Genomic DNA, 16,256 nt, shown 5'->3' with positions numbered 1-16,256 from the left:
GGAGGAGACTTGTCTACAAGATGACGTGGTGCCTTTGTAGCAGCATCAAATACATTCCTGTTTGATGCAGAGTTCTGTATTGACCAGATTGCATTGGTTATCCTGGCCTTGTCCCAGGAGGCGTCATATTGGTGTCTTTGATTATCATATTTGTAGGTAAAAAAAAGCTTCTTTATAATTATATAGTAGGGAAAAGAAAAACAGCTACTGAGCATTTATTACATAATTGACATAAAAGTCCCTAACCTCCAGCCACACCTCGACCACCACTATTTTGTCTCCTGTCTGGAAACACTGACAACTGTTTTTATTCTTGGTTAATCCCAAACATGGTACAAGAAGTCATGTACATATTAATTCAAAAATCCTGGAAAACATCGTTAAAAAATATATCATTACTAATGCACTTTCTTCAGTTAATTATTACAGAGAAAAGTTTGCCATTCTTTCATTTAATCACTTGAATCTTCATAATGAAATAAAAGAAGGTTTAAATTAAACTCACATTCTCATTACCATTTGGCAGGTTAAGAGCAGAAAGAGTGATGTGTATGACGGGATGTTTCCTTAACCCTTCAGAGAACTACTGAATATAGCTCTAAACCAATGATATATGAAAAAGGAAATTGAAAATGTGATTATCTGCCTAAAGTGAGGGCCATCCATTAGTGCATTTTCAGCAGTTAATCAACTAGCTGTAAAAACGAACATGGCATGTCTGCCTAGGGAGAAGGAAAAAACCTGATAAGTTTGCCAGACTTGGTGGTGTCTGAATTGTTATTAGAGCTTTCCTCCCTGAGGCTTCACGATCTATTTAATAACAAATCAATCTAATCTGTTTTTGCATAGATTTTTTTTCACTCTGCTATTATGTTACTCCACAATTAAATGGGGGAGAAAAACACTCTATAACTGAAGAAGAGAAAACCCTCTAGACAGATTTTTAAAGATTAAAAAAAATCTTACATTAAAAACTACACATACTAACCACCATCAACTAGTTTTGATACACTGTGGTCTGCATTAAAGGACTGCTTATAATTTAAGGATGGGGTGTGGGATGTATATGTATGTTTATTTATTCTAGCATCTTTTTAATTGGAGAAGAACAAATAAGAGCCAATTATTTTAGAATTCTGTGATGTATAGTCTTTGCTGCAATCTAAGTTAATTATAGGTTGACCTTCCCCAGCTTTAGTTAAATTATCAATAATGATGCTATTTGAGCCACAGAGAAATTTGAAGTAAAATTACCAACCATAATACGATTACTGGTGCTTAAGAAGTACAAAAATATGGATGTATATCTATTTTCTGAGCAGCATTAGCAATAGCATTTTGTTGTATGTGTTTTAAGTGTTACATATCAAGATGTAATGTTTCAGTAAAAACTTAATTTAAATAATAAGTGAAACAATGTTATGTTTCTTACAAGTGTAATTGCAAAGGCAAAAAGTATATTATTGAATAAAGTAGCACATTAAAAATAAGATAAACAGAAAAACAATTGACATGTATATTAATATCTTATTCTACAAATTTGCTTAATCTGATTTTAGGAACTTTTTGATTATTCTTCTTGATTTTCTACATAAACAATTATGCCATCTTAAAAAAAAACAAAATAATAAGTCTAGAAGTCAAAATGTTGTGTGATTGCAACCAATGATGAAATAAATAATCTAAACCAATGATCATGGCTGTTAAAATGACCACCTAAGATAGGTGGTGTAAAGTTTGCGATGAATGTATCAGCCTGATTCACCATCTATCTTATGTTGACATCACAAAAATGGAGACAGTCAGAGATTAATGATCTTCAAATTTGATGCAATGGAAAGTATATACTATTACCTATGATGTATTCTTGCCAAAAAAATTGCTAAAGCGACTGATATCACCTATGATGTATCCTTGCCAATAAATTGCTCAAGCATCTAGATATTAATATTAGTTTATGAAAATACAGGAAGCAGAGGAACATGTCAGATGACAGTATGTGGATGCATGAATTAGATTCACGCTTCCAAGAATTCTACAATGCAAATGAAATAATTTTAAATAGGAAGAGAATCATGGGGGAAGTTTAAAATGCATTAAGAGATTTTTAGAGACCAGCAACCATTTACAACAGGTAGATCTTGTTTGGTCCTGGTTCAAGCAAACCAACTGTTTTTAAAAGTTGAAACAGGAAATTTGAATATTGACTAGGTGTTTATTGGTATTTAGAATTTTTTGTTAGTTTTTTAGTGTGTAATGCTATTATGGTTATGTTCTTTTTAAAGTATCTATATTTAGAGATGCATTTAAAGTGTTTATTACTGAAGTAATAAGATGGGTTTGCTTCAAACTAATCTAGTAATGTAGAGAAAATCATGATGATGGTGAAGATGGGTAAGTTTCATCACATGGTCACTTTTGTTGAAGCTGGGTAATAAATACATAAAGTTCATTATACTGCTTCTATTGTATGTGTTTTAAATGTTACATAACTGACTTAGTTTTAAAAATTAAAGACAACTTTTTTCATTTTTCATAAAAGTATTATTATTTCTTAAAATTACAGGATTTTATTTAAAATCTGATATTCTTTTCAAAAGATTAAATAAAGAAGACCATTCATTCCCCTGATTTTTAAATTGTATAGGTCATGAATTTACACAGTATGTTCCAAATCCTCCACAATACCTTTTCCATCAATACCACTGGTTCATTGTGGCAGTGAATGAGGAAGTAGGGAAAAAGGGAGAAGAAAGATTAAGCGACTCAACAGTCTTCTCTGTCATGTTATGAATTCTTACTCCTCTGGATTCATATTTCTAACAAGAGGGATACAGGACACTAAACTTAGAAATTTAAGAGAGTCCTGACCAACCAATCACCTTGTCAGTTTGTCATGGAGGGTACCTGTTCATTCACTGAACAGTGTTTATGAACCTACCCCCCACACACTATATTTCAGTACTGTTTTTAGGTACCTGTTTCACAAGACTTTTCCTTGATCTTTCATTATAATCATTCTATCTGTTCTTTCTAATAAGCATTTTTCGGTTTCATTCCCCAATTTGGTAGTTTAAAATTCTACACATTTGGTGGGGGTTTGCAGGGGTGCAGTAAAGAAGAGAAGGAAACTAGGGTGGGTAAGGGTATGTGGGACAAATTAGGAATCTATGAGAGTTTTTCAGAAGGGATCTAAAACATTCTAAAACACTCCCCTAGCTTTCAAATGTCTTTCTTGCACAGAAATGCAGCATGTGTTTTCCCAAATATTGACTGTATCCTTATGGATCTGTTCCTTTTTGTGGACAGTTATTGATGATCCTAGATCTGTACGCTATTCCTCTTGTGAATTCACTCCTGCTTTAGCACTAAAACAGCTTCTTATGGTACTTACCTGTGAATAAAGAGCCAAAAATGCTATTATAATAAAAATAGGTTTTTTTAATTTCCAGAAAGAAAAGAAGAAATTTATGTTTTCTTTTTGTTTTCATAATTGGAATGATCTTTTCTTAGAAATTAACTTCATTCTTCATAAAAGTTAAAAATAAATCCTTATTCAAGGTAAGCAGTGACAGTAAATGAATATCATTCTTTAGATACACACTAAATTTGATAGTATCTTTTTATATGAGTAGCAAAGAATCGCATGTGAATAAATCATATGCTTTTGCATATCTAAACTTATCCAGTAAAAATATTTAATCAAAAATTAAGGCTTAGAACATGATCTATATGTGTAAGAAAAATTCCTGCATGTGATTTTCATGATTCTGACTCCTCTGTTAAAAAGTGAGAGTGTTTCCTCTGTGCATTTTCAAACTTTAATCTGGCTAATAAACAAACGTCTCCCAAGGGCCATTTAAATTATCAAGTAAATTTAAAAAGTTAAATTGAAAGTTAAAAAAAAATAGGCTCAAAATTCCTTTTAAAAATATTTTTTTCTGTAGAGTTTTCAAAGCTTTTTAAATCCTAAGTAATGTGCAAAATTAAATTTTATATATCATATCATAAACCAAACGATTTGAAATTATGAAGAATGAGGGTTGGATACTGGGGTGTGTCTTATTATATATAGATCTATACAACTTAGTCCTGTGTTAGTGTTCTGCTCAATCTCATGGAGTAGAAAAAATAGGAACTTTTTCCTACTCCTCACTAGCTTCAGCTTTATTTAAAATTATAATATTTAAATTGTTTTATTCATTTCTGAAAAAAAAGATTATGTTTATGTGTTCTTTGTCTTTTATATTTTTGAAAGTTTTCCCTTTAGTTTCTTTACCTTTGGAGGGTTCTGGAAGAAAAGAAATGAGAACCACAGTAGCATTTTGACAGACCCTAGACACATATAATTCCCAGTTGTTTTCACTCTTTCAAATGTCAAGTGAGATGTTAGAAAAACCCTTGTTTTCTGCCTTCTGCTTTGGCTAGTAAGAGCACCTGTTGTGGAGTGGGCCTCAACAGAAGTCATGCTTCCTGTGTAATTTATGAGGATGCCAGAGGAGATGTTTGTCTCATTTTTGTCTAATACTGCATCCTCTTTGATCTTTCCCCTTCCCATATGGTCTTCAGAATCTTTTATTCATAAATTCTAACTACTGACACAAAATGCTTTTGTCAAAAAACATTTATCATCTTCTGATATGTATTTACCACTAGTCCCCACGAAGGTTACTTGATGTGTATTTCCTGTTCCCTTAATGTTTTCACTGTGCATCAAATGAGCAGTTTTCTCTTTAGAAGATAGGTCATAATGTTATTTATTTACATTTTAACTTTCCCTGGAATGCATTTTAGAAAGCTGTTATAGGGGTTCAAAAATATTGTAGAGTCACATCAAGGAAAGCTGAAATGAAAAAATCATAAAAACAAAATAGGGTCAGGAATAGACCAAAAATACTCACCTCTGTGAATGGTCACGCATCTTACTCAAGCTTGCGAGCAACCAGTGGAAACCAAGATTACACGTATGTGCCATTCTTTGCTGTCTCTGTGCTCGGGATTTCTTTAAAGACTAAAATTGTAAAAGTACATTCCTAAGAGAATGGTCAAGTTTGTCAGGTAACATGTGTATCAGAAATATGTGTATCAGACATGACCTTTGACCTTTCTGGCAATCCAGACATTCAGATCTGTCTTCCCACAACTGTCCAGTTTGTTCATCTGTTGTTCACACTCTCCACTGGGTTTGCAGTAGACACAGATCAATGCAAATCAATATCTGCAGTACCTCAAGGTTTGTGTCCTCTTGCTGCTGTGTCAGCAGCTGCTGTATTCTATATGAAGGACACCATCTTTAATTCTTGTGCTCTCTGTTTTCTATAACCTCAGTATCACCCTCAGATCATATAAATAATTATGAAAAGAGATCCTTTGCCCTGTGTCATTTGTTATGTCTCTTGGTTCAAATTATAAGTATATGCCATTGTTAGGGGCAAAGTCATAACACACACAAAAATAACTAAACTACAATTACAGGTCTCCTGTCATGTTTTCACTTTTCCTGACAGTTGAGATCTTGGAAATAGCCTTTGGAAGAAAGGGGAAGAATGGCTATCCAGATGAAAAGCTAGGGAGAATGGATAAAAAGTCCTTTGCTAGGAAGACAGACATCAACCTCTATCCAAACAGAAAATTGCCCAAGATATGACTGCATGGTGAAGAGAAATCCAGTCAGTAAAAAACCATGAACTTGGGGGAAGAGTTTTTATTTTTATTAGGTTGGTGAAGAGGTTCCCAAAATGTAGTTAAATACCAAGAATAGCGTTCGGAGTATTATTGCCAGGAAATCCTACTGCCTAGGCTAGTGCTTCTCAGAGCCCCTTAAGGACAGTAATGTGGTAGGTGGATACATCCATTGGCCTTTCAACTCCCCTCTTCTTCAACCAAGAAAAGCAGTTTACTTTCATTGCCTGTTTTTTCTACTGACCTTTGTGTTTTAGAATTTCCTAATTAGTCTAATGGAACAATAAGGAGCTATCCACACCTGTCTTGGGAAGAATAATCATGATATACATATTTTTTTAATTTTGTCTACCTATTGTAGTTGTTCTGATAGTCAGTCTACAATGTAAAGGATTTCTTAGTCAATCCTTGTCTAACTAAAAGCAACAGATGAGCTCCTTATTTTCCAAATATAGAAAAAACAAAAATAGTTATGATATTTACCTATTGGTGGTAATATGAGTTCTTGGAACATCAGAAGAAGGTTTGTAGGTATTAGGGAGCCCTCTATTCCACCTCAGTCTGCCAGTCCCCACTTCTCACCATGCCAATTAATTATTAATATAAAATGAGCTGATGACATTCTTGTTGAGGGTTAGGGCAAGGAGAAATTGCACTGGATGATTTAATTAAGTACAGCATTTTCCAAGGATATTCCTGTTATAATAGGAAGTGACAAAATAAAGGTAAATTGTATTAGACTATTCACTTCAGTAGGTATATAATACAGGTATATTGTTACTTGGCACCTGCATAAGCCATTCTGGAATTCCAGAAATTCTGAAAAATTTCCAGACTATGTTCCTGCGTGTTCTACCCCAAAAATAGCATTGGAAGTGTGAAGCAGCTTGGTGTGTGAAGCAACCACAAGTACTTGGAATCGGCTAGAATGCAGGTTTGTGTGGGAAAGGGTAAACTAGGAGCCAGTTGGTGGAAGACCTTCTGTGCCATCTAAGATGTTTGAATCTTTGCCATACTAAGATGTTTGCATTTTAACCTCTAAGATGTTGTGTGTTAGCAACAAGATAATGACAGTAGATTTGAGTTTTTGAAAAATCACTGCAGCAGTATCAGGAAGAGACCCTGAAAGGAAGAGAAATTAAAGCCAGGAAGATGAGTGAGGGAAAAAGAGTGAAAGAATGATCCAGCCAAAACTCCCTGAGAGGGTGAAGGCCCAGCCCATGTCAGTGCTTATAGAGATGAATTCAAAGCATGTGTGTTTTGACTAGTAGCCATGTGCCAGACACTGCCTTTGCTTCTGGTGACATATCTGTGAACATTGTAGACTTTGATGCCCTTGCAGAGCTTACACACTGTTAGAGAAAACCAATAGGAAAATGATTCTTGCTCCTCATTTAAATGACCAGGGGGTAATAACTAAAGAGGAATCACATTGGGGGAAAGAATCTTAATGTGTCGAATAAGATGTATGTTATATATCCAGTATGCAGTTGGAAATATGGTCTGCAGTTGAGGAGTGAGGCTTGGGCTCATTCAGAGGACCTGTTTGTGTTTCCTAGTTTTGTGATAATAATAATGCCAGTGAGGATTTTAAGTTGCAAACAATAGAATTCTCTCTGCCCTGTTTAAGCAGGTATTGGGTGTCAACTCATAGAATTTCTAGTAAGGCCCAAGAGCGAGATTCTGAATCTGGATGTCCAGGAGCTGTGTCCACTGCAAATTTTCAACATACCACTATGTTCTTCTCACATGGCCTCTCTGGACCCTTGCTCTCTGGCTACAGGGGAGTATGCATAGGCAAGTTTCCTGACTCATAATAGTACAAACTATCAGAATAAGGAGGGTTTTCAAACACACTGTACCTCTGTAAATGGCCATTTATATCTGTGAATGAAGTATGTGGAATTTTATACTACTTACTACATTATGACAAATGCATAATGCCTTCCTTAAAACTAAACTAATATTTTAGATTAAAATAAATTGCTTTGATTTGTTAATTTGCTAATTTTTGTTGTTCATTGTCTGACCAGACAGTCCCAAACTTATGAATAGATTTCATTCTAAAGGGTTGTCAATAATTATTAGAAATTATGAATATATCTTCCCATAGAAACAAAGTTATCCCAGTTGATCAATGCTTGTATTTTTAAATGTGTTCTGTATTTCAATGGAAGCTCCTAGAGCAAAAGCTGTTTGGCATCTTCAGAAGTAAAACGGAACCAGGGTGGAGTCACTTGTGGGCACAGTGCCTGAAGATACATTGTAGACATCCAGTATAAGTTGGGGAAGTATTTCTAGGAATAGATATTTAAAGAGAAAGAAAAGAAAAAACTAACAGGAAATAAGCCTACATTCCTAACTCAAAGCTGTCTCTGCTGTTTCTAACATGGATCTACCTCTAATTGTTCTTTTAAAAAAAAAAAAAGTGGGTTGCATTCAGTGACTTGAAAGAACATTTTAAAATTCCATGTATTTGTTCTTCAATCCTTGAATCCCAAAGTAGAGAACAATTTGAGAATCATTTAAAGTAAGTAGTTCAAATGGGAAATAGACTGTTCTGAATAACATATAATGAGCAGTTATTACACAGCATTGTAGAATTTCATGTGAAGGTAATTGGGCAGAATTATATGCTCTTCAGGATATACCATGGAACTTTCTGCTTATATTTCATCCTCATTATTAGTTTCTTTTCCTAATGATTTGTATCTTTTACCTTAAAAAGTATAGGGAAAACCGGGCGTAGTGGAGCATGCCTGTAATCCCAGTGGCTCAGGAAGCTAAGACAGAAGAAATGTGAGCTCAAAGTCAGCCTCAGCAATGGCAAGGTGCTAAGCAACTCAGTGAGATCCTGTCTCTAAATAAAATACAAAATAGGGCTGAGGATGTGGCTCAGTGGTTGAGTGCCCCTGAGCTCAATCCCCAGAACCAAAAGCAAAAAAAAGTGTAGGGAAAATTAACTGTAACCAAACCTTCCCATTTTCTTCACTTAGGATTAACTTATATTGTGGTGATCAAAAGTCTTTTCAATTTGTATTGTAACAATATATACATTAAGCTATTCATGTGTGCTAGGTAGTATACTAGAACTTAATATAGAGAGGTGAGCAAAATAGCCACAGCCCCTGCCCAATTTGAGCAATTAGCCAGAATTATATTCTTTGACTTACAGTTTCAAAGACAAAAAATCTTGTAAAGGTAGTTCATTAAATTCTGTAAGTTTCAAATTCAATAATTAATAAACTTTCATGATAGTCCCTAGAAACTTGAAGCATATTAATGACATTTCTGGGTGGCATTTGATGTACCATGTATTTTAATGTTGACATAAAGCATAATTGTTTTGAAAGGAACACAGTTGAATAGCAGTCTTAGTGCTTAGAAAACTAATTTAGATAATAGAGTTAAGTAATAAAAACAAATTCAAGAGAATTGAAATTAAATGTAGGGAACTACTTTTGAAGCCAAAGACAGTGGTGACCTACTCTCAGGAGCAAGACAAATATACCATTACTGATATTTGACCAAATTTTTCTTTTCTTCACCCATCAGTCCCTTTTGAAATCAGTTAAGATTACATCTGATAAAGGAACATCAGTGGAGCTCTGGAGAAGATTAGCATTAACTGATTGACTCCATTCATTGGGAATATGTCCCCCTGCCTGCAGCTAGCTCAAGGTCCTAGAATGTGAGCTGCTGTACCTGTGATGAAGAAAAGGCAAATCACACACAAAATTGAAGTACAGGCAGTTGTGATTTAATCTAGGGTTTTCAACTAGCAAGAGTTCCATTAACCCTTTAAATGACTTGGGGAAAATATCAAGGGGTTAATAGAAATATAGCACAGAAAGGACTTTTCCCTTCATCTAATCCAAGTCCTTTGTTTTATGTGGTACATCTTTAAGTCCAGAGGAACACATCTATTTTGTAAATTTAATAAGAACTCCAAAAATACTTAAATATATATTAGTTTGTTTGTTCTGGTTTCAGGGGGAAAAATTAAACAAATGTTTAAAAAGAAAAATATTCTCCTGTTCTTACCCCTCATATTGGTTGTTGTTTTTTTTTTTTTTTTAATTTTTACAGACCTCTTTCTAAGCATATTGTATAACTATATATGTATAATGCAAAAAATGGGATCATACCTGTTTTGCTGTACACTGACTGGAAATCACACCATTCTGGGTTTGATCCTAGCATTTCTAGATGCCAGCATGTATTTTATTTGTAAAATAAATACAATGATGTACCTATTCATAAGGTGGTTGTGAATAATTTAAAGCTGATAACATATATGAAGTGGAGATGATGTATTTGAAGTACTTAATCTACTTAACAAATCCTTAATAATCCAGCCTGTGGTTGCTGTGTTCTAATCCACTGTTCCTCTCATGCCATAATGATTGGGTCAGGGCTGGGAGAAATAGGCACACCAAAATGCTTTTAGGTCCAAATTTCAAATACATATGCTATAAGCAAAGGAATATACATAACTAAAGTTTTATCCTGACTTGTAAGATCTTATTTTTTAATGTAAAGTTCTGTGAAATTCTTTAATTTTATAAGGCAACATTTGCTTCAAAACTGACCCCATTAACTTTTATGTTAATTGTAGTGTCTAATGGTTTCCTTTGGAAATAAATAAAATAAATGAACTTCTTAAATAGCCATTTGGGGTTCTTTAAGTATGTTGTATCTAAAATTTTCACGTTATCACAAAAATAGTACAGTACATCATTTCAGTACCATGAATATCACATGTAGTTGTGACATTTTGTCTTATTCAAGAAAAATAATGGGGACTTAATTTCGAAGTAAAAATAGTTTGTCCCAAATTGATATGGAAGGGTAAGTACTTTGTAAAAATTAATTTACTTAGAGGAGTGATTTTAAAATTTTTATTTGAGGTTTTTATACTTTTATATAATTGAATGTGAAAATTAACATGTTTATATGCTAAACAAGTCCACAGTTAAATTTATAACAAGGAAAATAAAGATTCCATCTTTTCCTTCTTTTTCTGTAGCTCAACTGAGAAGTCATTTCCTTGGAGATCAACAGGTATGATTTTTTTGTTATATAAAAGTATTTTTATGTTTTACATATACACACAAAAGCAATTACTTAGCCTGCTCTTTAATTTACTATCTACTGGTAAAGTAAGCCAAGCAAATTCGTTGATAATAATAGTGTTGAACTACTTTGATTTGAAGTAGTAATTCTTAATATTTGTAACATAAAATTTAACATAATTGAATACATATGTATATGTCAATTATAAAATTAAAGGCTTATATAGCACCATTTTTAATATCAACCCTACATCTAAAAATTTTATTTTCAATCATAAGGAAACAGAGGATGACTTTGAGAATAGGATATTGTATAATCTGAGAAAGATGGCAAATCGTTTATACAAATCAGGTCTTTTGTTTCATAGTATTTCTCATACTCAGAGAAAAGTTGTTTGAAATGTTCATTTTCTTTGTGTAACCCCATATAAAATATTTGGTAACTTCTAATTTGGTCTAAATATAGTCTGGCAGGTTTTAACCTCTTTTATTATTTTTTTAATCTTAAATTCACCACATACAAAAGGTAAATTATCTCTCTATATCTTGAATATTTGATGTCTTATTAATTTTTATTGAATAAATGTTTATTGAGCACTCTCATCATGCTGGTTACTATGTCAGATAGTGATGGCTTGTGTCTTCCTCTCCTCCTTAAAGAGTAGACCTTGATATCTAAACAGTTTGGCAGTTTCCAAACAATTGCATTGTGGGAAACTTAGATCACCAAATGCCTAGCATCTCAGTTTATCTGCATTTTTTGTTTGTAGTACATACAAGATACTCTGCTGTTTTACAAAGAAGTTAGTCCCAATATACTGTTTATTCAAATTGTTGATACAGTAGAGACATGTGAAAAGCTACCTGAGACTTATAACAGTTTAGCATAACACAGACCATGAAATAATCCATGATTAACTGCCAAATAAGTATTGTGTGGGGAACATTGGTAGAAATAGACCACTTCTGAAATAGCTCTGCAAAGACGATGGGCCTGGAGTGCCCCTGGTCTTCACAGGTGGCCACACTGTGGAGAAGGCATTGTCACCTCTCAGTAGACAATAGAAATAGAAGTGTCATGTGGGAACTTTTAAAATTGGTTTGGGAGATGGTTAGAGGTGCAAAGTGTGATTGGGTCAGATTGTAGAAATTTTAAATTCCAAGGACCTTGATTCAGTGATCATAAGGAGACCCTGAAACTCTTTTAAGCAAAATTCACATAATTTAAGCATTCCTTGTGAGAAGCAGAACTATGAACTGGAGGGAGGAAAAACTGTGATTAGAAAGAACAAGTGAAAGCTTATTACAGAATTTGGTATGTGAGACCATGTGGAGGAGGTGATTCCTCAGGATATAGAGGTTGTTTAGTTTGGAGTCGCATAGACAGTAGTAACAGTCTATGCAAGTTAGTGGTACCTTTGAAACAACTGGAAGAATCAGAATCGAGAGCCAATTTTACAGGATGGTCTGGATGTGTGGATTTCAGCTAATGAAAGGAGAGCAATTTAGAGCATTCTGCAAACATTTATAAATGTGATTACTAAAGAAAGCCCTTAACCAAATGAGAAGAAAATTACTTCTATTAAACTGATGGTTTCTTGTGAATTGATACTTTATTATGTGGTTCAGACATAGGTCAGAGTGCTGTAGGTAAGGGACAGCTGAATTAGAGAGCAAGGCTGAAATTCAGGGTGTATGTAGGGAAAAAGCTGCCTCTTTTTCTTCTTTGGAGGTATTGAGAGAATGGTCTGAAATCCTACAGAGCCTGACAGAGGAAGTTAGGTGAGATGCACAGTTTTTTCATACTTTGTCATAGTATGTAAGATCATTGCTGAAGGCAGGAACCATGTCTTCACTGTTCAACAAAATGTTCCAAGGGCTTTGTGCATAGTAGGCCTTAGGCAGTTCACTCAAGTGAATGAATACATGCATACATGAATGCATAACAAAGTCTGTTTCACCCTGTCAGGAATATTTGTGTTATATTAGGTTCACAACTAAATTCTAATCTCTTAGAAAGTGTCCCTTTTTTTCTTTCTGCCTCAATGCCTAAAAGACACCCAATCCTCAGCATGTATTAAAGAAATACTTGAGATAAATAATTTAATTTAGTAGCAAAATATATATTTTGGAAGAAGTATATACACACAGTTGTAAGCTTTTTTTAAATTCCCAAGAAGTTTTTTTGGTTTTTAACTTGACTTACAATGCACTTAAAACTTTTACAGCCTAACATGACATTTACCATAGTATTTGAGATCTTTTTATTGATAATTTGACACACGTGATGCAAATTTAGTTTGTTTCCCTTATATCTTTTTCTATTTTTCTTTTTATTATAATAACTTTATTGAGGTATAATTCTCATGCCATACTGTTACCCATTTAAACTGAATACTTCTGTGTTTTTAATATATTTACAGAAATGCGCATCAAGTATCACAATGAATTTTAGAACATTTTCATTACTCTTAAAAGAAATCACATACCAATTTGAGATATTTCTGGTAAATGGAATCATACCACATGAGTGGCTCCATTCATTTAGCATGATGTTTTCAGTGTTCCCTCCTATTATAGCATGTATCGGCATGTTGTTCCTTTTTATGGCTAAATAGTATTATGTTGGACAGGTATAATACATTTTCTTTATCTATCAATTGACAAACATCCAGATTGTTTCTCTTTGGACTATTACAAGAAATGCTGCTATGAACATGTTTCCATTTCTCCTAAGTATATATCTAATAGTCAAATTGATGATCAGATGGCAACTCTGTGTTCCTTTTTTTAAGCAGCTACCTGATTGGTTTTCCAGAGCTACATCATTTTACATTTCCACCAGTAACATAAGAGTTGTGATTTCTCTCCACATCCTCTCCAACATTTGTTGTTATCTTTTTCATTACAGCCATTCTAATGAGTGTGAAGTAGTGTCTCGTTATGGTTTTGATTTATATTTTCCTGATGGTTGGCATGCCTTTTTTCCTGTGGTTAATTTTTAGTTTCAGTTCTTCGAGCAGTGGTAGAGGAGGTCACCAAGCTTGTATCTTAATCTTATCAGCTGCCTTCACTTCAACTTTTTTTATTTTTTAAAAATAATTTTCCTCCTAATTTTAAATATAATAGAGAGAGATTGATTCATCAAAAGATATTTAGAAAATACAGAAAAGTATAAAAAGAATTACTTAAAAATCAGCCTTATTATTAGTCTTTCTGTGCATATAAACATGTTACACATTTTGGGTTTTTTTTTTTCCTTTTAAGAAAAATTGAGAATATACTGAATATACTGTATATGCAGTACTTTGCTGCTTTTTTCATATGACATTATATCCTAAATGTCTACCTTTTAATATAAAATTCTTATATAAGTTCATCTTTAATTCTGCACAATTTATCCCAGAAATACATCTTGAGAGCCTTAAACAATCATATACACTTACAAAATAAGTGGGAAAATATCATAGAGGAAAATTTTAAATATGTACCATATTTATGCCTATCCCTATTACTGGACTGTTGGGTTGTTTCTGATTTTTTCACTGTTATAGATAACTGGTAAATATCCCTAGATATAAAACTACTTTGATTTACCTCAGGCTAGATTTTTTAAGAAGAAAATTATTTAAGTCATGGCAATATTGTTAAGGCTATTGCTATATGTAATCATTGCTCTCCTGAAAGATTGTATTAATTTCCCCCCCTTCCAGGTATATGAGATTGATACTCTGGTAGTCCCTCATTAGTATCATCAATCGTTAATTAACTAGAATATGTAAAAGTATCCTACAGATTGCCCTTTTCTTTTCTGTTGGAGGGTTAGTGTTTGATTTATAGGAGTCCTTTGTAGCTCAGGAAGAACAGCTATGTCTATCACACAGGGTTTAGTTGGAAAAACAGAACCCATGCTAAGTAGTTCAACATGGGAATTTGATCCAGAGGACTTATAACTGGACAGTGTGGGCTGGAAGTTCTGAGAGATTTACAGGGTGATAAGCAGCCAAGAAATTAAAGATGCCCAGGAACTACCACCATCCCCACAGCTTAGGCAAAAGGACAAGTGGTTTTGTCATTCCTGGAATAGCAGCAGAGTTGGGGGTGGGGGTGGGACAGGGGTAGGTGTCCAACATTAGCCAGAACTAGGAAGGAGATACAGTGCCAGCCAGAAAGGCTACCTAAAGTGGATCTGGAGAAGCATCTGGCTTCTCCATGAAGCACTCCTTCTACCCACAGCAATCTGTGCACTAGCTCCGCTGAGCTGGAGAGGTCAGTTGTAGGTTTTTAACTACCAAAAGCTAGGCAGGCACTGTGTATAATTATGTGTTGGTTTACAGTACAGAGAAAATGAGCTTTGATTATGAAGACATGTGATAGGGGCTGAAATATCTGGGGCCTTGACATCCTTTCTACCCACTTGTTGACTAAGCTGCAGTCATTTGACCAATATCTTCAGGATTTTTGTCATAGTAAAGTAGCAATTACACTATTATGTGCATAGTATATTCTTTAAATTACAAATAACCTTTTTTTGTTTTTTTTTAACTTTTCATTACTGTAGTAGTCTACAGTCTGCTTACTAATCTATTAAATATATAGAAAATATATTTATTATACAAGCTTTAAATATATTTTAAATTAAATAGGTAGCAATTAAGTGCTATACACCTGTCTTGACGTAGTTGTGTCTGCAGTTGGCCCCTGGTAATTGCATATGTTGTTATTGTTCTCAGGACACAATCTCCACACTTAGGAAATACATTTTCTTTCTTTTCTTTTGAGGGCAAGGGAGAGAGTATTATCTTCCAAACAAAGCAATCACAACTGGTCTTTCCTGATATTTTAACTGAATTGTTAGTTATGTGTTTTCTTACATTTGTCTGCTTTTCAGCCATAGATACTTAATGGCATCTAAATTGTAACCATGACAATACTATAGTTACAAGGGTAGAAAAAGTGAAAATTGATTTTATGAATAAAAGAGTAAATCTGATTTCTTTCACGTTTCTTTTTCTAGTAGATATAAATGCACTTGACAAGTTAGTGATTGGGATAAAATCACAGTTTTACTGCTACTTCTTACTGTAAAGCTTATTGTTTTGTGCATGCAGAGATAGAAAATGTTCTATGAAAATCATCTTTGTATAAAATGAGGCAGTCCTACTCAGAATGAGCAGGGGTGGTATAAATGGGAAAAATAATTAAATATTTAAAAGGTCTTCAGTTTACTTTGATTTGGCTAGCTTTTGACAAAAGCCATGTCTTTATTCATTTTCTTGGTTTCCTATGTAAGAAAGGACTACACAAAAGGAATTAGGATTGAAGATCTGTTATTGTTCTCATTTTTCTTTATATTTTGGACATTTGCTTGCAGACAGTTTCACTGCCTTTTCTTCTCCCATTTTTAAGGTTTTACAAATTTGATTTGAAAAGCTTAAGCCTTTAAAAGCCTTACAGCAAGAAGGCGAATTGTTAGCAAGGTGCTGGTTTGGTGCCTCC

The 16,256-nt window shown here is 33.8% G+C and overlaps 1 protein-coding gene across 1 annotated transcript in view; it reads left to right on the top strand.

Annotated features, from left to right (window-relative positions):
- Window positions 1–7,561, top strand: part of LOC124080853 (plakophilin-4-like) — a 169,564-nt gene extending 162,003 nt beyond the window's left edge. The window contains exon 4 of the mRNA XM_058573506.1: window positions 7,316–7,561. Within this exon, the coding sequence (XP_058429489.1) occupies window positions 7,316–7,499 (184 nt within the window). The 3' untranslated portion in view covers window positions 7,500–7,561. The remainder of the gene's footprint in view (window positions 1–7,315) is intronic.
- The last annotated feature ends 8,695 nt before the right edge of the window (window positions 7,562–16,256 follow it).

Source organism: Marmota monax, unplaced genomic scaffold, assembly GCF_021218885.2.
Source record: "Marmota monax isolate L192 unplaced genomic scaffold, Marmota_monax_Labrador192_F-V1.1 WCK01_AAM20220418_F8-fsc00048, whole genome shotgun sequence".
NCBI lineage: Eukaryota > Metazoa > Chordata > Mammalia > Rodentia > Sciuridae > Marmota > Marmota monax.
Note: the sequence above shows the minus strand (reverse complement) of the source record. Positions and strands in the feature narration are given on the sequence as shown.